Raw genomic sequence first — 25,614 nt, forward strand, 5'->3', positions numbered from 1 at the left:
GTCCATCTAGGAATTTGTGCTTGGTGAACGCAAGGTTTTGTTGCAACTCTACCGTCGCTCCACCGGGGATTAAAGGAGCCGCCGCAGCAGGGGGATAGAATAAGACGTTCACGAGAACAGTTTCTTCCTCCAACACAAAGGAGGAGGAGATAAAAATAAGCAAAGGTGAACCCGCTCGGCGCAGTCAGATCTTTAACACATTTATCTCACCTGAAAGGGGGAGTGTCACGTGGAGCGCTCATGAATACTGATCGTACGTTTGTGCCAGTCTTCATTAGGTTTATTCTGAAATATCTTCATTATTTCCTAGATCACTGTGAATGTGTGACACCTGGTGTAACTACGCATATAGAATGTCTGTATCTTCATGTTCAGATAATGAATCTTGATGGATGTTTTTACATGTGGGAGTATTCTGTTGTTTAACTTGTATGAAATATATCCTGGTTTCTGCTCGAAGTGAGTAACGAGGGAAAAAGAAAAGGTAGAAAAGAAAAGAGAGGCTGAGGCTGAAACTACAACGGAGTATTAGGTCACCACTTAACAGGAAGAAAATCTGAGATTATGAGAAATAAAGGTCATATTTACAAGAGAAAAGTTGTAGTATAGGAAAAAAGTTGACACATTTTTACAAAGATAGTAAAATAACAACTTTTGCCTGTAATATAACCACTTTATTCTAGTAATATGATGTTTTCTATATAATATCAAGACTTCTTCTCAAATACGACTTTATTCTTGAAATCTCCGATATCATTTCCTTCACTAATACTCCGTTGCATTGAAACAGAGGGAACAGGGGCCCAGGTGTGATTTGATAAAGAGACAGTGAAGCAGAGGAGAAGGCAGCAGCTGAAAAAAACCCCGACAGAGAAACAGACAGACAGGCATGCAGGAGAGTTCAGAGTCGCTTTATTCAACAGAGGAGAAACAAGCAGGTGAGACAGGAGAGCGGGAGGACATTCCCTCCAAAGTCAAAACAAAAATCATAAAAGAGAAAATTAATACAAAACTTTACCGAGGTGGAAAAAACAGGGAAAACAGGGACATTCAGGTTGAACAGGTTGAACTCAGCAGTTTGAAGAGAAACAGAGGAAAAAAATAAGCTTCTAATTCTAGTGAGTTAAACCCGACGTGACAGAGGAGATTGTCCAGCGTGAAGAATTTAGTGCTGCACTGGGTTTATGGGTAATGTTTTAAAAGGAGAGCTGTAAGAATTAGTGGTGTTGGCAGAGGGAAAGCTTTCAGTCAGATTAATGTGCTTCCACTCCGTCAGTCACTGAAGCTGGAGAGAAACTCAAGTGATATTTTCTTCATGATTTAATTCAAAATAGAACATTTCTACTGTTATAGAGCTTCAGAAAGATAAAAATGATCTTTACGCCTTTATTTCAATTTATTCCAATTTCTTAGTTTTGTAATTAAAAATATCTTCATCCACACACACAGACGCACACAGGCTAACGGTGTCAGAGTCCACCTGAAAGCCGTAGGAAGTGTTGCCTACTGAGAGCACGGTTGTGTGTGTAGTTGTGTGATTGTGTGGCTACATACACGTCTGTGGGTCTGTGTGTGTGTCTGTCGCGTGTTGGGATCCTGCTGTGTGTGGGCGGGTCCCCGTACATCTGACCCGCCATGGCCCTAATGTTCTCCGTGTAGCCGTCCTGAACGTGGATGGCGTCCAGAGTGCGGCTGCGCCCGGGCCTGGACCCGCATCCGCCCTGCGTGTCGACAAACATGTGACCCTGGGTGTTATCCAGGGAGGCGTGGCCATGCGTGTCTGCAAGCATCCGGCGCCGTGTGTTTCCATATTGGAACCGTTCCCTGTTTAGATTTCCCTCTGTCGCTCTGTTCACGCCGTTCAGCGTCTGACTATGAGAAGCAAACCCAAACTCGTACCTGGAACTCGGCCTGTTCGCGTCACACCCCCCCTCCTCCTGCTCCGCCTCCCTTTGCCCCAAACCAAACGTGTACCCACTACGCCGTTCCCTCTGGTTAAACCCAAACGTGTATCGGTTGTGCGTCTCCCCGGGCCGCTGTGTGTAGCGCTGCCTGTGGCTGAGGGGCAGCGGCTCGGACGCTCGCCTCCTCAGAGCGGGCAGGAGGGAGGAGCAGCGGCGGGGCAGCGGCGGCTGCAGCTGGCGGCGGACCTCACCCGCTCGTACCTGATTGCTGGAGGCGGTTTGGGAGTTGGAGTGATGGGCGGTGGAGACATTGGGAGCTGAGCTTGATGAAGAGGTGGCACTGCCCATCTGCAGAGAAACAAAAGTAGAAAATTATCAACTAGGGACAACAGGGTTGACTTTGGACTTCTCCATGCAAGGAGAGTGATTGCACTATATTGGAAAAATGTAGAACCACCATCACTGGCAATATGGAAGAAGGAGTTGATGACTTGTAGGGTTGCAAAGGGGTGGAAAGTTTCCGGTAAATTTCCGGAAACTTTCCGGAAACTTTCCATGGGAAGTTTAGCTTGGGAATTTTGGGAATTTTGAAAAAAAAAAAAAAATACGCAAAGTAAACGCTGAGCAATACAAACATCATTCAAAACTCTACTTTTAAAGATGTATGGAATGCAGCACACACTGCACGTTGATTTTCAACCCTCCACTGTGCATTCTTCCATCACATGCACAGATAACTCCCAGCATCCTTCACTCTACAGCAGGGCTATTGAGGCCTGCTGTAGTGTGCAGGACTAGTCAGGTAAGTTTCCATGATATTACTGGGGAAAATATATAAGCATGCTGATTGAGGATTGTTCATCTGTTCATCTAGCCTATTTCCATACGTTTATCCATCAATTGTAAAATATGTTTACAGAAGATTCCAATTGTTTGGCTAACTATTTATATCTCTGGCATTGCATTAGCGTTTTTTTACAAACTTTTTTCTCATCTTATTCTACAGAACAATGCCACGTGCATTTCTGAAATGTCTCCACACATCTCATGTGTGGAGACATTTCACCCCATCCAATGTAGAAGGAAAGGCTGTGTACATTTGCAAATACTGTGCAAAGACCAATGTTTAGAATGACACAACGATGCCGAAGCATATAGTTAAGTGCCCAAAGTTTCCTCAGGGCTCAAATCAGCCTATGACAAAACAAAATGTTTATATTTATGTCTGTATATGAAAAGGTAAATACAGTTAGTATAAATTACCCACAACATTTCCAGTTTATTCCCGTTTATTCCCGTTAATTCCCGTATATTCCCGTTTATTCCTGTTAATTTCCGTATATTCCCATGGAAAGTTTCCAACTTTGAATATTCCCGGAATTTTGCAACCTTAATGACTTGTCTTGGACTGGAGAGATTGACATACATTGTTAAAGGTAAACAGGAGGAGTTTGCTTGTATTTGGGAAACATTTATGTCATTTTTGACCAATGAAACGGGTAACACTGACTGAACAACAGGTTGTGAAATGATCCTGCCTTTTTTTTCTTATTTTTATTTTTATTTATTTTATTTTTTACTCCATTAGTTTGATGTCTGTTGTCATTGTCCATTTTATTTTTATTTTTTTTCTATGTCTGTGTGAACGAGTGGCTGTTCGAGGGGATGTAAATGAAAATGTTTGTAAATTCTGCATCAAGTTTGATATGCACTTGAAACTTCAATAAAAAATATTGTTAAAAAAAAAAAAAAAAACTAGGGACAACAGGAAAACTCAGGGCAGCTAACTCTTTACGAGCCGTTCCGGATAATTTTAGGGAAATCTCCAGAGTTTCAGTGCTCGTCTGAAGTCGTTTTCGACTCCTGCAACAGTCACTGATTCGTAAGTTAACAGCCTCACAACTCTTCAACGAGCTGTTCGCTGCTTCTTCTTGATTAGGTGTCGTCTTTGTCTCAAAACTGTTAAAATCACCAAATTAACACCCAAACAAATCTCGCAGCTCGACAGTCGCTGTCACAAAAGGAGCCTTTATTCGGAGGTTCTCATTTGTTTCATCCAACCGTGTTTATATCGTGAGAAGCAGGCGATAGAAGAATGAGCAGCTTTCACTACTGAAGGCTCTTTGAATACATCTAGAAGAGAAAAAAACTGACTAACTGGGTTTGTAAAGAAATTATGAATAACCTGGTTCCATTTTGCAGAAACATATTCAGCTCAGTGTATTTTGTCGACTTCCTTTTTCCTGTGAGTCTCCAACGATCACAACAGCAGAGAGGAATGATCCTAATGCGAACGATACATGTCATTGATTCGGCTGTCAAAACTGTGGCGGGCGACTTATGAATAATGTTGGAACGGATCAGGCTTTCATAATGCATAACAAGTGCCCCTTAATGTTTCATGTGATCAGATCCATCTCAGCCAAACTCGGGGAACGTAAAAATTTTAACATGTTGCCCCACATCCGCCTCGGAGAGCTTCAAAAGCAAAACGACGTGCGGTAAATAACATGGACGTGCGGTTAAAAAAAAGAAGTGGAACAACATTTATAGTTTTTTTTAATCTATTGACTCAAGGGCGTCTTATTTTTGAATGAAAAATAAAAAAGAGATGATAATATATAAGGATTTAAGTGTGACTGATTTTCAAATCAAGTCGGGCTTTCTTGACGTTGTAAATGTCCTGATTTCTACAAGAGTATAAGTTTGGTAGAATAGAGTAAAATGTGTTTTGATAATATAAAAAAAAAAAAGAGATATAGTCAGGCTTTCTGTTATTATCATCTTATTCCAAGCCTTTTCAAAATCAAGCTCTTCCATGACCTAAAAATGTCACTCCCTTCTGTTTATGTTGTTTTTCCCCAACAGCTACAGCTTGATTTCTAAAATCCAGTTAGGTTGAAATAATCTGACAAATTGTGAAACGTGCACGTCACCCGGAAAGTTTTCCTCTGACTGGAATACACCTGTCGATGCTGTACCCCCACCCGCCCCACCCCCCCACCCCCTGGTACCTGTCTGGGCGCTCGCAGCACCACGAGCTGGATGGTGCCTCTGGCGTTGCCCTCCGACGACATGGAGCGCCTCAGCGTCTCCATGGAGGCGTGGTTAGAGCGGCCAATCAGCGACTCGCCGTTGACCGCCACCATCTGGTCGTTGACGGTCAAGCGTCCGTCCTGTCGGGGAAAAGACGACAATGGAGAGTGTTTAGATGGAGGAATAAACTACCTAAGGATTGATAGAGATTTACAAAATAAAGGTAAATACAGGAAGAAGAAAAGGGCGTTTTTGTTTGTCGTCTCATTCTCAAAAGCTTTGAAAGTAATACCGACAAAACTCTGAAATAGAGAAAGCAAATCTGACAATAACATAAAAAGTAGTAGGAGAATAAAGAAGAGAAATCGTAAGAGGCATAAAATGTGTGCGAGGGATGACAAAGAGAGAGAGAAAGTAGAGAAGGAAATGGAAAAAAGGGGGATGGCGGTAAAAAAAATTGTAGAGTTAGCAATCTACGGAGAGTGGGAGAGCCATGATAAATACATAGAGCTGCTAATGGAATAGCCTCTGTGGGCACTAAATCACTTCTAAGTGTTTTAAAGAGCAGCCTCTTGTAGAGAGGCTACAGAGAATGGTGCCCTGCAGGGAGAGGGAGAGGGGACGAGCGAGCAAGAGGAGGGAGAGAGGGGGAGAGGGAGAGAGAGAGGGAGAGAGAGAGATAGAGAGAAAGGGATCAAACGAGAAGAGAGATGCAAAGGGCAAAATGAAAAAAGAACAATAAAGATGAAGGCACTTTGAGACACACACACGCACGATAAAGACTCTCATGGTGTGTGTGAGTGTGTGTGTGTGTGTGAGTATGTGGTTGAGATTGGTCCATGATGGTCAGCGCTGCCCTTTGACCCCACCTCATTAACAAGGCACCGTCTGGCCTGACCCCTCAAATGCAGACTCGGATGGCACCACACTCACACACACGCACTCACACACACACACACGCACTCACACACATGAAAAGAGATTGTGTGTGTCGGCATCAAATCCAAAGATGTCATCAAAAATTGATGTTTATGCTAAACCCAGCGGGGGTCTGTGGTCTGTGATATTCTCCATTAATGTCTCCGTCCTCCATGTGAGCAGCCGCAGCACGATACATGTAATTTTGATTTATTTCCTCAAGCAGACTCTTGGAATTGATCAGACGACAGGGATGAAGTTAAAGAACCTTTTTTTAAATAAATTTAATAATAATATATATATATATATATAACCGAGGCCCGGGGCCCTGACAGCAGCCAAAACTCTTTAATGGAAATAGGTTAAATCTCTCTGTGACTCTTCCTCATCTCCTCCCTTTTTTTGCCTGCTGTGTGAGCGTGTGTGTGTGTGTGTGTGCGTGCGTGTGCGGCCGTGTGTGTGTGTGTGTGTGTGTGTGTGTGTGTGTGTGTGTGTGTGTGTGTGTGTGTGTGTGTGTGTGTGTGTGTGTGTGTGTGTGTGTGTGTGTGTGTGTGTGTGTGTGTGTGTGTGTGTGTGTGTGTGTGTGTGTGTGTGTGTGTGTGTGTGTGTGTGTGTGTGTGTGTGTGTGTGTGTGTGTGTGTGTGTGTCAGTCAGACTCAGGGGACAACCGGGTTCCCTCCTCTGTCCCGGCCTGATGCTGCAAAGTCTCATCAGGCCCTTTAAGCTGCTTTTCATTAGCATGTATCAACACTGAGAAGGACACACACACTCACACACTCACACACACACACACAGACACACACACAGACAGGCAGACAGTCATTCCCTCATGTATTGTGTTCCTGCTGCGTGTCTCCACTTTTCAATTTTCTCTTTCTCCTCTCATTCCGCCTCCTTCCATCCTTCTATTGTTCGGTACCGCTTCATCTCTTCCCTCTTAGACCACATCCCTTCTCTCCCTCGTTCACCTGCTGCCGTCTCTCAACGCGCTTCCTCCCTCCCTCGCTACTGTCTGTCTGTCTGTCTGTCTCTCTTCCTCCCTCACGTCTTCCCCTTTTCTCTCTTATGTGGCATCTTGTCCCAGGAAAAAAAAACTGTTTTTCCCAGCCGCAGATCTTACTGGGCCGTTCTGTCAGAGCGCTATCCGCACCGGCAGCTGTGTGAGAGCGACTTCAGAAAGCACTGTGGGGAGCGGCTGTCTGGCCGGATCCCAGAACCGGCCGTTTTATCTGCAACGCCACACTCGTCCCCGCGCCTCCTCATCACGCCGCCCAGATCTGGGAGCAGCGGCGAGGAGCAGGAGGAGCTGCGACATAGAGGAGGAGACGCGTATCGAGGCCAAGTGGAGGAATCTCCCAAGTGCTGAAATGGGATGTTGTGGTTTTTTTTCTGTCCCCCACGCACTTACAACTTGAAGGGAGCACCGAGTGATACAGATAAGACGGCTGCGGTGCTGATGTAAGGCCGTTCGCCGGGGTCGGTGGCAGTCAAAAGTGTCGAAGAAAGACAGGAAATGAGACGGAGGAGGCGAGAGGTGCAAGGGAGGAGGAGATAAGAGGGGGACGTCAGAGAGAGAGAGAGAGAGACATCAGAAAGAGTGTCGCAAATACAATGAGATGGAAAAAGGGGGAAGAAAACATTTAAAAGAGAAATCTTCAGGGAGAAATTATCTGGATAAAACTGTATTTTGTAGAACCCCTTGTGAGATAGAGTCAAAAGAAAGGCTGGCTCTCCAACACGCTTCAGATTTCTCCCGTTTGATGTTTTCTTAAGGATCTTTAAACGGCTCCTGTGACGGCAGAAGCCTAATGAGGCATTTAGAGACTCTGTGGAAACTTTTATATTAAAATAAAGGAACGTGACTTCTTCAAAACATCAAGAGGCCAGATTCCAGTTAGATTCTGCTTCATATTTTCTCTCTATCTCTAGTTGGTATTTGTGTTTTCTTCTGCTATCCACTAAACACTTCTAGTGAGGTAACTCCTCGGTCCAGAGGAAAACTATAAGCACACATCTATGTCTGCAATTGTTCAATAACTTATTGTTCACCCTCATTTTCTCTCCCAAATAAAATAGCCCCAGCGCCTGTGGCTCCTCTACCTTGTACGCGGCTCCTCCGTGGATGATGGACTTGATGAAGATGCCCAGGTCCTCTCCGGTCTCTCGGGACTTGTTTCCCTTCAGGCTGACGCCCAGCCCGGCCGAGCCCGACTCGTTGAGCGGGATCTCGTACATCAGCTGCTCCCGGCCGTCCTCCAACACCACGCTGCTGGCTTCCTCGCCTTTCTGGAAGAGGGGATGAAGGAAGGAGGGATGGAAGGATACAGGATTTAACAAATACTTATTTTTTTTCCCCCTTTAATGCCTGTTTTACATAGTAATTGCTGGATGTGATTGAGGCGGCAGCACCATATCTAATGGACTGACTGATAATGCGTGCTCCTAAATCACAGTGATTACACACACAGGGAAAAAAGGAGAAAGCGGGAAACGGATTAAAGAGATGGAAGACGGCTGCTGGGGGGGGGGAAAACAGAAGAAAGACGGAATGAGGAAAGAAGCGAGAAAGAGAGGAGCAGGTGTTGTGCAGCGGAGAGACAGATGAAGGTGTAGTGAGGAGGGGAAGAAAGCCAGTGTGGAGAGGTTATTCCATTTGGAGATGAAAAGGCGAGAGCGAGCCATTTCTAAAGGAAACATAATAACCTTTCATACTTCTTCCTGGAGCACAGTGGGGGAGGAGGGGGTGAGGGAGGAAGAAGAGGAAGAGGAGGAGGAGGAGGAGGAGGAGGAGGGGGAGAGAGAATGGAGGCGCAGAGGAGCATTTAAAAGTAATAACCCGTCCCTGAGGTATACCAGCGACTCTCATTCCTGCTCCCCTCCCGCGTTCCCTCTTTACATTTCAACCTAATCTCTCAATCTCTCCCTCTTTCCCAGTTCCTCTTCCTTCCTCCTCCGCAGATCTCCCGTTCCACCTCTGCCTCCTACAGGTGCATCTCACCCACCTCCCTCACCCAGCACTATTTAATCTGAGGGAAAATGAGCATGGTGGCAGCGGCGGCGGCGAAAATGAGACGGAGGAGGGAGCAGGGAGAAAAAAGGGCAACAAAAGAGAAAAGGAAAATGTCTGTCATTAGAGGACGGCAAAATGGAGAGCCAGGTTCAGCCACCCGAGAAAAGAGGGCCCGCGGAGAGGAGGCGCCGCGACGCCACTTCACTCCTGAACGCTTTTCTTCCTCGCGGAGGAAGGTTAAGAGGGGGTGTGCGTGTGCATATGTTCACACATGGAGGGTTTATTCTATTCAGACACACAGCAGCCGCTCAGATATATAAAATAAAAGAGTGGATTTTGCAGGATTGTGTATATACGTTATTCCAGTTGTACGTCGTGCCACAGCTTTAAAAACGTGAGCGCCAGTCGGAGGATTGCAGCAGCCTTACATCACGCTCCGCTAAATCAGGAATCCATGTTCACATTTCCCCGGCACGAGGAAGAAGGACGTGGGAGGGAAACATGTCCTCCAGAACCAGTTTTCTCTCCCATGTCTGTCTCCCTACCGTCAGCACTACTCGTCTAGGTGCTTAATTAAAACAACAGCCCACTGAAGCCTCGAGGCCGAGAGGAGACGCTCCGTTCCAGAAGTGTGAGTCAGGGCTCGCGAGGCGGTGGAAAGGTAACGGAGCTCAAAACCTGGGAGGTCATCTGCACCGAGCTGATACGCTGGGTTTAGTCACTGCTTTCACTTTGGATTTAAAGTCAGGAAGCTGTTTGTGCTCCGAGGGATTCAGGCTCTCTCACATCAGACGTCAAGACCAGCAGTGATGTCACCAAGTACATTTCTTCTTGCATTCAACCAAGATCAGTTAAGGTCTTTTTGATCCGACTTAAAATGAAATTAAAGACCAAACTTGCAGTACATATAAACTTATTCCAAGTCATGTGTCCTTTAGATTCCACCACCTTGAGCCCCATTGTCCCAAGTTGTCCCTCGAGTGCTCGTTATTCTCAAGCCACTTATCGGTAAACATGCATTTCCTGGTGTTCATTAACTAAACTAGCAGGAACCTAACCAGAGACAGACTAATAGTGGTAGAGACTTTATCTGTGGTGACCTTTGTCGCTTAAGTGCCGAAAAATGTGTCCAGTCTGAGTTTAACACAATTTAATTTATTAATTTATTTGAATTTAGGACGTGAGGCCACTCGTCATCAGAGGAAAGTGAAAACAGCCTTTTGTGAAAAACTTTATGTACAAAAAAATAATAAAAAATGAATAAAACATGTATTACTACAATTGTTTTTTGTGTACTTTTACTTCTGATACCTCAAGTACACATCTGCGATTATCAGGGATTGGTTTTCCCTCTCAGGCGGTGATCACACTCAGTTCCACGCGAAACAGCAAACGCACAAACTATTTCCCACTCCGCTGCAGCACAACGGCTTCAGTCGGGGGGGCTTATTTTTTTATCAACAAGCCGATTCAAGGAGCGCCGTTACTCAAAACCCGAGGAATTAAAAAGACAATCCGCCACTTCCTGCTGGAGAGACACTCGAGAGGGCTCACATGGCAACCTGGGAGGTTTTCTTAAATACCTCTGTGATCTCGCTGCTGCGGCAACAACAACACAAGGTGAGGGCGCCGGTGATCGGAGCGCGGCGGGCTCTGAAGGATCTGGGAAACGAGAAAAACCACGATATTGGAATGCTATTAAAGTTGAGGGAAGCGGTGTTTGTTTGTCGTGTTTATTTATTGTGTGTTCGCTGCTGATTTGAATCTATTTACACGAGTAGCTGGATCTCAGTGGTGGTCCTGAAGCAGGGCGCACACACTCTCACACACTAATACCCCCTCTAATGCCCTTTCCTCGGGGGGGGAATGCGTCCCCAGGGTGGCTGAGACCCCTTGGCTCCGCTCGGTGACCCCCCCCTCCCTCGGCCGTTAGCCCTCAGCAATGGCTTTTAGCCGGGAGAGAGAGAGACCACCCTCTTCAACGGCAGAGTGAGCAGACAAAGGGGAGCTTTTTCTTACCCGGGGGTGGGTGGCGAGAAGGAGGGGGGGCGCCGGGGGGGGGTTGATACACAGCGATTACACACAGAGCCTTTTGTCGCTGAGGATTTCTAGATGGGGGGGTTTCAAAGCGGCGAGATTAGTGGTGAGAGCGACATTCAATTAAGATGAGATCTCGCCGCGGTTGCCGGCGACGACGGAGCTGCCAATTAATCGCCTTAATGTCTCCTCCTCCTCCGCTCTGCACCTTTACCTCACAATGAGGAAAAACGGAAAGTTAAATGACTGATTGAGGGATAAATCCGGTGCGAGCTGAAGGGAGGGGAGAGCGAATTTGAGAAAAACAAAAGCAAACTCCACCTTGAAGAGAGGAGTAAAGGAAGAGAGGGAGAGCTGTGGAGGATGGGGGGATGAGGAGAGAGAGGAGAGGGTAACGGCGACGCAGCAAAGTATCTCTCTGTCTGACGACCCCTCTTCCTGTGAAGCGGCCTAGGCTCGCTGGCGGCTGCGGGTCAACCATGTGCAGACTGACCCCTCCATCCTGTCCTTGGCCAACTTCTAATTCCGCCGCGGACACACACTTTCACTCGCACAGACACACACACATATCACGCTCCCGCTGAAACCTACACACACACACACACACACACACACACACACACTAGAAAAACCTCTCTAATCTGAAACAAAACGAGGGCCCAGTGGAATAATCAGAGCGCAGAGCGATGGAGACGCAAAAAACGCTGACAGGGAGGAAAGTGTGATTAGAAAGTTATCACTTTTTAATTACTGAGAGAGCGAGCGAGTACAGGAGTCGGGCGAGAGAATCTGCCTCCTTTTGTTTCCTCATAACGAGGCTAATTCCAAGGCTTTATTATGATTCTGTGGACTGAAAGAAACCAGTTACAGCGATTTCACCCAAACCACTCGTGAACCACCAATACCTTCTCTATTGAAACGTATCAGTAAAAGTGATTGCCGGAGTTTGGCAGCAGCAATAAATAAAGTGACTTTCAGCTTTTAAGCACACGACCCGGGTTCAAACTGCTGAGTCAGCAGATGTGGACTCTGCTGAAGTGTTCTTTGGCAAAACATGGAACTCTTATCATCTCAAGAGGCTGCTGATCTGCAGCTCCCCCGACCTCTGACCCCACGTCGTCCCTAAATCACGGCATTAATGTCCTTTAGGCAATTTGTTTCTACAGATACCAGCAGAACATCGTAGGGAGGATAACCACAGGCCATAATATTCTGATTAATATTGAACAAACACTCATGATGAATGCCTTACTTTTTATCTAAGAAAACAGATTCACATTTTTTCTGTGAATCAGCTTTTTAGATTTACTCTCACGCTCAAGAACTGTGGATAATTCAGGGTTCAAACTTCCATCCGCTCTTTACTTTGGGAGTCAAGGTCTGAAAAACTAACTCAAAAAGCTGCTAACATGGATGTTAACTCTTAATCATCTTATACCATCAAAGCTCGAAACCCAAAACAGAGGCAGGGGTCTACACCACAGCACCTCCTGTAGGTATCGTCTGGGATCAAGTGACTTTCAACAGGTAACAAAACCTGAATATCATTCAAATGTGACAAACGGTCCCAAATATCTCATCTGATATTGATTTTGATCTATTATCATGAATATGTCTTAAAATTGAAAGTGTTCCAACAGTAAACCCAATTAAAACCTTGGTATGAGCAATAAGCCGATATCCTAGATTCATTATTTGCAGCAGCACCATTGAGGTTAATCGGGGGGGAAACTCCAAAAACTGTATTCAGCCAATTAATCTCAGCAGCCACCGGATGTAAAACTGTGATAATGAAGCACTGATTTGCATCTGATGGGGATTTTAACTAATACGACCAGAGTTCTGTGGATCCACGGAGGCAGACTTCTACAGTCAGTGACACAATACATATTCATGAGCGCCCTGAACTGAATCCGACAGGCACACAGACAAACATCCCGGTGACAGAGGAGGCAGATGGCCACGTCGACTCAATGCATCTCCCGCCGTTTACATCTTTGTGTTACGACCGAGCCGCACCTCACGGCAATTTCCTACTTGGGGGGAAAGGGAAGAGACACAGGGAAGACAAAAGAGAGGAAGAAGTCCTTTCTTGGTTTGGAGGAGAGTGTCGATTTTTTGGGGGTAAAGTGAGGATGGTGTTTACTGAGGAGCTGCATCTCTTTTTTTTTTGCTGGAGTTGCAGAGTGTGTGTGTGTTTTGCATTTGCTCATTTGGCCACTTTTAATGATGAACTACTTTTTCCCTCCGTGTATTTATGTATTATCCCTATTGGAGGGTCTGCACATGCAAATTCAATGACGCAGAAGCTCACGCAGCTGCCTGAGTTTTCTGTGTGTACCTGTAAATATTGGATGCGAGTGTGTGTGTGTGTATTTGTGTGTGTGTGTGTGTGTGTGCGCTTAGGGGGGACATCAAACCGTCTTTGAGGTGGAGGACTGTGCTGATAAGGGCCTGATCTCTCATGGGGCACCGACAACTTCAACAGCCTCGATGGAGACAGGAGTGAAAGCTCTCTCTCTCTCTCTCTTTCTTTCGTTCCCTTCTTCCACTACCACTCTCTCTCTTTTTCTTAAGTCTCCGTCTAATGCACGAACACAAGCAAGTGTTAGATGAAGACTGTAGAGGCTCTTCAAAGTGCACTTGTTATGCCAAGACTGCCGGGGCATTAATGAGGGCAAACTATTTTCGGAAGCAGTAACTCGGCTGTTTAAAGATCGTGTGATGTGTGCGCACGGAGGAGTGTGTTCAACTTTGTTTTTTTCCTTTAAATCAAGGACTCGTGTTTAGGAGTTTGTGTATCTATATGTGTGTGTGTGTGTGTGTGTGTGAACTCTAGGTGTGAATATGCATCAGTCGCTACAAAGCCCTGAGAGCCTTCCTCGCCGCTCTTTGAAGTAAAGGAGAGAAAACATCAGTTACAGAGAGCTGTTTGTTTGTTGATGAAATGTCCTCTGTGAGGCGCAGTCGACCCGTGTCACACTCACAGGCCTGACAGTGACCTCTGACCTCGCCGGGCGCTGCAGGTAAACGATCACTTAACACCCGTGTCAGCGTGCGTGCATGTGCTCGCACGCTTCCCGCGGGTGCGACTTCCTGTGGCATCGCTGTGTCAACAAACCAGAGCGGGACAGGAAGGCCGGAGCGTGCACTGAGCGCGTTGGTGTGTTTGTCCCCCTGTGTGCGTGTGGTGTTTATAGGGAAAAGGGGCATCAAAGGTGACAACATGTGCAGAGTGGGAGAGGAAGACACGAAGAGGAGGAGAGAGCGACAAAGATGAAGAAGAGGAAGAGGAGGAGGAGGAGGGTGAGGACATGGTTGCTGTGTGTTTGTGCCGTCGAGCTCTCCTACCAGTTCCCGTGGCAGGAAGATGTCCTCCTGCCGCACCACCACCACACACACGCCCTCTCCCTGCTTGGTGCTGCGCAGCATGGCTACCAGTTCCTCCTGGCTACGGCCTGTCATGTCGACTCCATTCACCTACACACACAGACACGAAAAAGAAACAACACACACACACACACAAGAGTAGATTAAAGCGAAGAGTATAATCCACTGGCAGCGCTCCACTAACATCCTCACTCGTCGAGGATCAGACGACATCAACATATGAAATTCCCCAACGTACATCAAATGAAAGTTTTCATGCTTTTTGCCTGAAAGATTTCTGGCTCGAACACAACTTTGATAGGGACTATTTCTTTGGCAGAAACTAGTTCCACTGAAAACGGCTGTCGTTTGTCATGTGGTTTATCCAGGTGAAAGTCGTTCTTATGGATTTAAAACTACGAATATATTACTGCAGTGTTCAAAATATTTATAGTTCGAGTAAAACAAAACCGAAGCTATTGTCATTATATGAGACCACTTGCGATAAGGAACTTTTTATTATTGTAGCACTGGTGTTTAAACACAGTTCGATCCAAACCTGATATTTCCATATCTAATATTTGCATACTTTACTTGCATATGTTTAAAAATTTGGTTGACGTGTCGAAACGGAATTTCATTTGGATATTTGCTTGGTTAAGTGCAGTTACTCAGTTCAACCAGCAGGGGTGCCACTCAACTTCAAATGATGACCATCCCCACTACCTGTTGTGGTTCTACTTCGTGGGGTATCACCAGGTTGAGGTCCGTCTCTTACCTCCAGGATGCGGTCTCCGGGCTGCAGGCGGCCATCTTTAACGGCCGCGCCCCTGGACAGGATGTTCTTCACCAGGATCGGCCCCGGCCCGTGGACCGAGGAGTCCCGGGTCACCACGGTGAAGCCCAGACCCTCCGTGCCTGCAGGAAGGAAAGCAGCCTGCGTCACCGTGTGCATTAGAGACATCAATCCCCCCTGCAGACGAGACTTAATTATGTAATTTATGACTTTTTCATTTCTTTTTAATTGAATTTTCCCCCTCGTCTCCTTATACTGTCACTTTTATTCTCTCTGTCTCTCCGCCCGCCGCAGACTTTTCCCTTTCTCCTCCTCTCGCGTCCAACTGAAACCAGTCTGCGGTTTCGTCCTCCACATTAGCTGCTGTTTAAGTGCCTGTTTTCCTCTGGGGGGTTAGCTGCCTGGCTCAGCCTCGGAGCAGCCCGGAGAGGGGGCCGGATTAGACAGACTCTGCCTTTAATTTCACGTGTGAGCAGGTCGAACGGTGGCTGATGAAGGGAGGTGGAGGGAGAAGATGGTAGGAGGGTGGAGCGGGTGGCACAGAGAGAGAGAGAGTGAGAGAGAATGAGAGAAAGAAGAACCTGAGATATTATTCCCTTCTCGAGCCGCCCTCCCCGGGGGAGGCGACGTGATTTCCACAAAGATTTTTCTTGTGCGTGTGATCCTACGTTTATCTCTGTGTATACATTTACAAGTGTGTGTGTGTAAGTGTGCGTGTGTGTGTGTGTGTGTCTGTAAGTGTGCGTGTGTGTGCATTTTTGAGGCCCCACACACACACACACAGAGCCATCAACCCCCAGAGCCTCCAACCTCTCCCTTTTTCACGGCCTCACAAGCCCCAAGCCATGAGTGAAATGTGCCACGCTGTGTGTGTGTGTGTGTCTGTGTGTGTGTGTCTGTGTGTGTCTGTGTGTGTAGAGAGAGAGCAAAGCCGGCGTGGCATACTAAAGGCGGCGAGCGATGCTATCTGGTCTCCGAGCTAAGCCTCTGCCTGCCCTACATTAGCGCACCTAAACCTCACCGCCTGTCAATCACGGGGAGAAAAGAGCCTGTTGCCAAGGGAGAGGGTGCTAGAGAAACCCCATAATATCCTCTGCTCTGATCTTGCATCAGGTGAAAGGACAGAGGGAGGAGGGGGGGGGGGGCGGACGGGTGGGAATAAATCAAACAAAAGAAGGATGGAGGAGAAGGAGAAGAAAAGGTGCCGGAGAGAAAAAAAAAGCCGTGAATGGAGCTTTGAGCTGGAGCCCAATTTCTTCTCCGCTTTCATCAGGGGATCTACTTCCTTTCTCACCTGGACCTAGTGTGTGTTTGTGTGTGTGTGTGTGTGTCTACGTGTGTGTCGCCCAATTACTGTCATCCTTTCACTGGCCCTTAATCCCACAGGTTGCTGGAACAGAACCCATTCGCAGTCACAAGAACCTATTCCCGTGTTATCGACACACGGGCGTCGCAGCACTGATGTGTTTTAGGGGGATCAGAGATAAGGCGGCGGGGGGGAAGACGGACTGATTCAGTCGGGGTTAAGAGCTAAAAGCCAAACAAGCACATGTCGCGTGTGGTTATCCCACGAGATTATAAAGGAAGAAAGAAAATGTTTCGAGGGCGGAAAGTTATTTTCGCTGCAGACAACGTTTGTGCTCGCTGATCCGGAGCGTTTCCTTGGAAGGAAAAGACGGAATTACACAAATCAATCACTGCTGGTGGCGGCGTTTGACACCGGAGGATAAAACTAGAACTAAGCAGCTAAAAAAAAGAGCATGTGGATCATTTGTGCTTCATGACAACAGAGGACATGAGAGGAATAAGAGAAAGTGCAGTTTTTAACGACAAATGCAATGGAATCAGACCGTATGTCGATTTTTTGGTCTCTACATAAACTGTACATGGAGTTGGATGATGAGTCATCACTTCCTCTCAGTGAACATCCTGGATGTGGGCGCTGCCATCTTGGCTTTCGGCGTTATTTGGCGACAGAGTCCGTGCAGTGAAGCTGTGAAATCGAGGTTCCTGCAAATACAAGCAGAGGAGGTGGGATTCAGCTGCTTGTTTACCTTTCTTCAGGTCGATCTTTATCCGCTTGCCGCCCTTCTTGCCGCTCAGGTTCGGCAGGCCGGGGGGGACGGGGCTCCTGGACGCCGGGGAGGAGCTCGCTGTCCTGACTGAAGGCGTGGGGGAGGAGCCATTACTGGAAAGGCGCTCCTCTGCTTGTGCGTACGCCGCAGGTGGCTCCGGGGTCTTGGCACGCGGGTCCGGCCGCCTCACTTCTACATTACTGTTGGGTTTGGAATGTGGCTTGGGCTCGGGCGGCGGGTCCGTTTTGGCGCGGAGCAGCATGGGACTCTTTGTCTTTGCGGAGAGGTCTTTGGCGTCGCCGGTGAAGAGCTGCCCGATGAGGCTCTTCTCGTAGCGCAGCTTGTTGGGGACGGGGACGACCTCCAGGCGTACGGAGGTCGTGCCCATGGCCTGGCGGAACACTTCCTGTGCCCTGGGGGAAGAGAATAGAAATATTTACATTTTTTGGCATTGGGAATGTGTTTTCTAGTCACAGACAAACTCAGAGTGGGACATATAAAATTTGGGAACACTACAAAACTGTAAAAAGAGCTGGAGAAAGTGAAGCAGAACACAGAAGGAGAGCAGACGATTGGAAAGCGGAGAACGAGCAGAGTGAATGAGGCTTGTGCGCAGTTAATGGAGCTCGGTTTCAATTTGGATTTGGACTCCTCCAGCTGGCGTGGGACACGGCGGTCCCACGTCAGATGGAGGAGGACTTTATAGCAGAAGTCTACCAGCAGCGCAACATCAACACAACACAGTTAACACAGCGGGACGCAGTTAAATGGACCGGAGAGGAAGTAAAGCAGGAGGAAGAGGAGGAGGACAGGTTAGCCTGAAAGATGTAAAAAAATTTAAAGAGAGATAGAGAGGAGGGTAGATGTGGTGGAGAGATACGACAGGCGGTGAATGAGGAAAGATTTATCTTTGTCTGACGGAGGAAACTAGTTTGAGTGACAGGTGAGGGATCCGGAGGACGAGTGGGAGCAGACACACAAACACGTAAACAAAGAGCGAAGATGTTGTTTTCCTGCTTTTGAGGCTTTTCGCTCGCAATCGCATCACTGTCGCTTAAACAAGGACTCGTTTCGAGGGCTGTGTTTCGATATCAACTTATTACTCGTTTTCCCTCTGCACCGTGGACAGATGGACCGTAAATCAATCCAGTCGAGAGAGTGAGTGAAAAACGAGAATGGGACGAAATCGATTGCAGAAGTCATCCTCTTGAATCTGTTTGGATTAGAGCCTGAACCACTTCATCTGTGTATCTGCCAACACATGAGCCTTTCAGAGATATACTGGTATTAGAGTGTATGTTTGCCGATATGCGTGAATATAAACAAGTTTAATTTAAAGAATAAAAAATGCCGAAAAGATTCATGTTTACATTAAACACCCAGAAGATTACTACACCCCCTAAAACTCTTCTTTGTTTGCATATTCAAAAGAAGAAAATCCCCTAATTGCCTTTAAAACGATGAATCTTTAGAGAGGTGTAGATTCAATAATTGATTCCAAAGGCTTCAGCTTAGTGTTTGAAGCAGACAGAGACACAGAACACATCAGCATCCAGCTCCTCCCCCCCCCCAGCGTCCTTACTGTGCGAAGGTCTTGTCCTCGAGTGGCGTGTTGTTGATTTGGACGATGCACTCGTCGTCTCGGAAGATGTTCTCTCGCTTGGAGAGGCTTTTTTCCTCGATGCCTTTAATGTGAAGGCCCAGGGTCCTTGCAACACACACACACACACACACAGCGAAGAGAGAATATGATTTCAGGTTAACACGTTTGTGATTACACGCCAACACTTGAGATTATTATGCATTTCTACAAATCAACATTGCGATCTGCTTTTCCTTATGAATGTCTGACTGATTACAAGTGGTGGGAGGTGAGTGTTCAGGTATATGTGCCCGTGTGTGTGTGTGTGTGTGTGTGTGTGCGTGTGTGTGGTGTTTACCGTCCACTGAGTGAGGAGCAGTATGGGATCACGTGGATACCCAGGGGCCCCTGGTCACCGGCAATCTCCACCGTCCTCGTCAGGGTGCTGTCGACAAAAACAGGAAAAACTCACCCACTGAGAAATAAACACCCGGGGACAAAATTTAAAGACACGGAAAAATGAGGAGGCGCGTTCAAGTTGTGCAGACAATCATAAAAACAGTGATTCGGGAACACACAGCTGCACACACACACACACACTCACACACACACACAGACTCACTCACAAGCTTTCTATGTGCAAGCTCAAAACATTTGCATTTGACTCCAGGCTGCATAGACAGGCATCCAAATGAGGTTTCAGATAGTTATATCTAACATCAGAACAATGTGTGTGTGTGTGTGCGTGTGTGTGTGCGTGTGTGCGTGTGTGTGTGTGTGTGTGTGTGTGTGTGTGTGTGTGTGTGTGTGTGTGTGTGTGTGTGTGTGTGTGTGTGTGTGTGTGTGTGTGTGTGTGTGTGTGTGTGTGTCACAGGTGGCTTCTTCGCCCTTTATCTACCTGCGTCTCGACCACCCAATCTAGCCTGTGGACAAAAGAAGAGAGAGCCGGAGATAAAGGAGACGGACAGATAGAGCAGCAGATAGAGATGAAGTAGAATGAGCTCCTCTAATAATCTCTGCCTGGGCCTGAACTGTGGCTTTCAACGGCAGATAAACAAGGACCACACGCTTTTGATATGGGATGGAAAAAGAGAGGGGACCTGCATAATGGGAGCATTGGAGAAGATCATAGGAGACGACAATCCTTATATGTAGGATAGACTGCAGGTGGACGGTATGACAGCTCACTTAAAGAGATGGTCGGCAGCTGCAGAATAAACCCGGAGACGGATCAAACTAAAACCTGCTGCACGCTGGAGGATAATCAGGCCAGTGTCAGTTTTAAAATCCCGTCTGAAAAATCCTCTGTATCACCGTCCGCTGCTTATTTCTCCTTTCCAGTTTTAATTCAAGGCTTTTATAAAGTGATGAGACGTGTGTGTCGGGAAAAACAAAGTGAACAAGTGTGAGAACAAGAGCAGTGAAGTGTGTTTCCTTCACGTACACGAGTCCAAGGTCTGGCTGGGATCATTATAACACACTCCTCTGTCTCTGTCACCCTGCTCTTGTTAACCTCTGCCAGGGTCACACACACATACTGTACACACACACAAACACACACACACTTATGCACACACACGCCCAATTTGCATTGTTATTGCTGCATCTATTGCACGCTCACAACACCATCAGTCACATTCCTCCAAATTGAATTCACAGATACACACATGCATCAGATTTACATCTATTAAGGGACACAGTTACATCTAAATTGCACACGTGCACAACACACACACACACTCTTTGAATTTACTTTCGTTGATGAAAAACAATCAAGTCAGAACAACAAAGACACACACACACACACACCCAGCTAGTCCTGAATGATGTATATTCCGCAGTGTGTGTGTGTGTGGCACATACAAACACACACACACACACACACACACTCAGCCCATTTGCATTTGTAGAAAAAAAACAAATGGCGACACAAACAAGCTCATCACAGGCGGCGGCGGCTTGTTAGCGCAGCACGCTAATATGCAGAATAGCTTGGCTCCCCCGATCCAGCGTCCCACTGACACCAACACAAACAAACACTCGTTCCTCTGGGAGCAAAGAGTAAACGAGGACTGAGACAGATGGAGCTCCCACTTTTGGGTCGACTTCCTCTGCAGCGGCGGCGGCGGCGTGCCTAACAAAGTCGTGGCCCGGGACTCGCAGCTCGCTCGGCCGCTCGCCGTGGCTTCCTCAACCGCCGGCCATCTGTTACCATGGCAAACTATCTGTGAGGGCCGTGCACTCTATTGTATCGCGGCGCTGTCAAGACACTGCTGTGGTGTAAGAACTCTGAAAAATCACCATCTGTCACTCGAAAGCCGAGACTTCTCCCGAGTTATTTCTGAAAAAGAGCACGTTTTGGGGGGGGGGCGGGCGGGGGGGTTCGGGAGCTGCTGGCGGCAGAGGATGTCACGGAATTATCTGTACTCTTGTCACGGGCTCGCGGGACGAGACAGGTGAAGGGTTGTGATGGACGGGGTTGGCTGTTGCCATGGCGACCGCGTGACTGACAGCAGGGAGAAATGGAGATAGAACTCCCCCGTCGTCCCGGAGGTGTGCGAGTGGCGCGCCCCAAAAACAGAGGTGGAGGAGAGGTGGAGACCGGGTTGCCATGGTGAGGTGCCCTGTGCACGCCCACATGGAGTCGCCTCATTCGCCCGTGCGCACACACACACACACACACACACACACACACACACTCAACAAGTGAGTGTAGCTTTCACAGAATTGATTTCTATCTGATGCTCCTGCTACACAAAGAAGCGGTCAGGTTTGATTTTGAGCTCACTGGTTCAATAAATAACAAAGCTCTCCCAACATAGTTGTAGTGATTTATCTGTTGACTTAGTAGGAAACTAATTATGAACAAATATGAGTTTCTGGATGTTTATTTAACTATTTCTTGACATTTTAGAAACATAAATCAACCTTTTCTACAGCCCTAGAGTAATGTTCCCATTTATATGCCTCTTAAAGATTCTTATATAATAAGAGTAACAGTTTTAATGTCAACCATGTATATATATTTAATGTATATAAACTTGTGTAGCAGCTGTCCTCACTAAGCGACATTCCACCGCTCTTTCCTCAAACTCAGTAATTGCCGTTATGTCTCTCTCTATCTAGTCCCTCGACCTGTCATTGCTCCTTGTTTCTTATGCTCGGGTTGAAGGACCAAACTTTCTGAGAAGACGCGGCACCCTATTTCTTTGGAGTATGAATTTGACAGTTGGCTAATTCTCACGCATCGTTTATTCTCACTGTTCCCGTCCTGCAACCTGCCAGATACTAGATAATATCAGCCGGCGCCGGGTGTGGTTACAGATGGTCGCACAACTCCCGACTTGGCGTGCACGTCTAACACAACAAAGAGTCTGTGAATAGGTCCATCCCTACATTCTCAGATGGCTCCTGGAGGCAGGCTGCAGAGGCTGGTGGTAGAGACAAGGCTTTCTGCAGGAAACTGTGGGAAAACCTCGGTGGATTGTTTGTCAAGGCAAAGAAGGCCGAGCTCCTGGAGGAAACATGTATGTGTCAAACACAATTCTGTTTGCATTTGCTCTTCTTCTTCTGCGTCTTTCTCCCGCGGCGACACCTATCATTTACGAAATGACTTCAGCAAATCACAGCGCCTCATTCCGAGCATAGAAATGCCAGTTGTCAATCCGTTAAGCACAACTGCAGCTTTACACATTCAGCCTTTAACACAAACTATTGCATTTAATCTAGAAAAATCCAAATCCAAAATGCACACAGACTATGATCATTAGTTCCAGGACGTTAATCCAGCTAATGAGTGAAATCTGTGAGGGTCCTTGAGCTTTTAACAACACAACCAATCACAGTTCCTCTGTGGGGTGTGACAGGTAAAGTCAACCTGCCTCATGCAATCAGAGTCCAGGGTCAACACCTTAGATGTCAATCAATTACATCATAAGCTTCCACAGTCCCCTCGTCTGCCCTCACAGCTGGAGACTGTCACTGAACCTCCTCATATCTGACTGTTGGTGGATAAACCATGATGTTAAATACAAAGAGGTGTTATTTACTGATAAGGATGAGTCATATTTAGACTGACAGTTTGAATAATAAATGAAAATCAATATATTAATAGATAATGACAATTGTTTGCTATATACAAACGGTCTAATTTCTAATTGACAATGATTCGGCTGCATTTTTAATTTAGAGCGAGTGAAAGAAAGCTGCAAGAAACGCTGCTGATAATGGGAGAGAATCCTGATCTCAATTCTGAGCAAGAAATTTAATTTTGGATCTTCTAAACCTAACCTTGCCTTTTCCACACTGGACTACAAACGTGGATGCTCACTAGCTCCTGTTGTAAACTGAACTAATTTTAGATCTTTCAAAATCCACTGCCGTGTTTTTAAATGTTCAATTAATTTCATCATCTTATTATTAATTTAACTTACTCTGCTTTAGTCCCCTTGTCTTACCGAAAGCATTTTGTGTTATCATGAAATCTGTGGTACAAAGAGACACAATCTAACACACACACACACACTGTGTTTAATCCAGTGACAGTGTCAGACTGTCACATAAAGACTGGAGTTAATCCTAGTCTCCATCACTGCACCAGACTATGAGCTGTCTGCTGCTGCATTCACATCAACAAACACACACACACACACACAGACACACACACCTGCACACTCTTACCTGAAGTTAGCCTTGCTCATCTTGGCAGGTGGGACGTCTGTGTGCAGCCGCTCCAACACTCCTTTCAGCACATGGTTGATTTCCTGTAAAAACAAAAGAAGAAACACGAGTCATCGAGCGTTGGTGATGAATTGATACTTTCCCACGTTCACACACACACACTCAACGCACCGCGGCCCGTCAGTTAACAGGAGGAGGCCCGCTGCCTATTAGCAAAACAAACTAACGACACCATCCATCACGTTCGCAGAAAGGGAACGAACGCCGGACGCTTCTCCTCCTACCACGCGCCACTGTCCCTTCCCTCTCTCTCTCTGGGTCTATGTATTTTTTTCAATCTATCTACCTCTCCCTCCCCCTCTCTCCATCCCCTGCCCCGTGTCAGGCAAGGCTCTATTTTTAAGTCGGCACAAAAAAAAAAAATCAACAACAACCCGGGGCCAAACAAACAAGGACGAGAGAAGAGAGGAAAAGACGACAAGGAGCGACAGCGTCAAAGCGTTAGAGAGAGACGCTCGGGCGAGCGAGGGGCGGCCGAGGGAAATTGCCCCAAATCGCTAGAAACAAGACGGGTGCAATTAGGTCCTTCTGCCTTGTCACTTTCATTGTGTCACCAGTACTAATGGCTAAAACGCTCCCCGCCCACCAGCCCGCTCCTTAGCAACCCCCCCCCCCCCCACCACCACCACACCCAAGTCCCCGGTGGACCCTCTGTCGCACACGGGGTAAATATATGCTTTGGAGGACGCGGACCACCCCCCCCAAACGCATACATTTCCTGCAAATATTACCTCCACGAATTGACTCTGAAGAGCTGCAAACATAAAGAAAAATGTGTGTCCATGAACACACACACACACACACACACACACACACACACACACACACACACACACACACACACACACACACACACACACACACACACATGCAGCCTGCACAAACAGTGACCCACTTATCTGGGCAGTGTGAGATTACCCCACAATAGAGAGCATGTGTGTGCGGGGGCAGAAGGATGAGCTGGAGGATCCATTGTTGCTGTGCATCTTCCCGCAACGCCATTAACCAACACACACACACACACAGACACATGCATGCAACACACTCTTCTCCTCCTGCAGTACACACACACACTCCATCCCAGGACGAGGTACTGACAGCCTTTGGGAACACAAGCTTGGCAGGAACACGTGTACACAAGCATCAAAAACACACTGTACATGGACTTTTACTGGAATTGTGTCATGGAGCTGAAATGTACCAACACACACACACACGTGGTGCAATAACATAACAACCCTTGTGCGTCTGCTTCACAGTAAGTATAGTACATGTATTATGTAAAATGTGGAATATGCGGATGTATATAAACAGCCATTAAAAGGGATAACGCCATAATGCCCGGTGTGGATCTAATCCCTGATTGAGAGAAGTCCTTTTGTCGACATAAAAACAGCAGCTCGCCTCGTAGGAAGCCCCGCTGTGCTCGGCCAATCAGCTTCCCCCGCTCGCATCTCAACACACTAAGAAGAAAGATTTGTGCCCCCCCGTCCCTTCCAGTTAGTCGTAATGCTGCTTATACGTCTTTAACCCTCGAAGGATCAGATGCAGTAAATGCATTCGTAGCATTGTATGTATAAATGTGTTATTATTGTCTGTTGTCTGTGTCCTAACAGGACTTATATATAATTTAAAAACCTGCCAGACGGGCTGTAGTCAAGTGCATTTGTTTTCCTTAGGTATTCATTATTTATGTTATCTATATATAGACATATATTACCGTTATAAGTAGTAGTAGTAGTAGTAGTATATTTTGTGTGGATTTAAGTGTATTTGCTTTGACATGTTTATTTTCTATAAAATAAAAGATTCAATATTTTTTAAATGCATGGTTCTTCCTGAAAAGTACAAACAGCTGGCAATAGATTTATAATCCTGCCTCTTTATTATTTGAGGTTAAGTTTAAATGAAAGGATGAAATCTATATCACAGTACTGTATAGGAACATGTGGCTGTATACACTAAAGTACTAAATCGCAGGTATTATTCTGGCACTACCACTTCAACTGACACTTTAATTATCATCTGTGCTCTCACGTCAACCGACACTTAGGGCATGTACTTCAGCTCCTTTCAACACTTTCACTGCAGTGTTTCAACTTAACCTACATATTATACTGTAAATATCAAACAGGAATCCAGATTTT

At 46.6% G+C, this 25,614-nt stretch overlaps 1 protein-coding gene across 1 annotated transcript in view; it reads right to left on the bottom strand.

The window, feature by feature from the left end:
• The window catches only part of pard3ba (par-3 family cell polarity regulator beta a), a 136,603-nt gene that overhangs the window by 76,010 nt on the left and 34,979 nt on the right, over positions 1-25,614 (bottom strand). The window contains exons 5-13 of the mRNA XM_061067263.1: positions 23,408-23,490; positions 19,086-19,172; positions 18,728-18,853; positions 17,125-17,558; positions 15,053-15,192; positions 14,257-14,385; positions 7,959-8,144; positions 4,919-5,080; positions 2,166-2,252 (exon numbers count right to left, since the gene is read on the bottom strand). Coding sequence (XP_060923246.1) covers positions 2,166-2,252; positions 4,919-5,080; positions 7,959-8,144; positions 14,257-14,385; positions 15,053-15,192; positions 17,125-17,558; positions 18,728-18,853; positions 19,086-19,172; positions 23,408-23,490 — 1,434 coding nt within the window. The remainder of the gene's footprint in view (positions 1-2,165; positions 2,253-4,918; positions 5,081-7,958; positions 8,145-14,256; positions 14,386-15,052; positions 15,193-17,124; positions 17,559-18,727; positions 18,854-19,085; positions 19,173-23,407; positions 23,491-25,614) is intronic.

The sequence above is a fragment of the Limanda limanda genome, chromosome 23 (assembly GCF_963576545.1).
Source record: "Limanda limanda chromosome 23, fLimLim1.1, whole genome shotgun sequence".
Taxonomy (NCBI): domain Eukaryota; kingdom Metazoa; phylum Chordata; class Actinopteri; order Pleuronectiformes; family Pleuronectidae; genus Limanda; species Limanda limanda.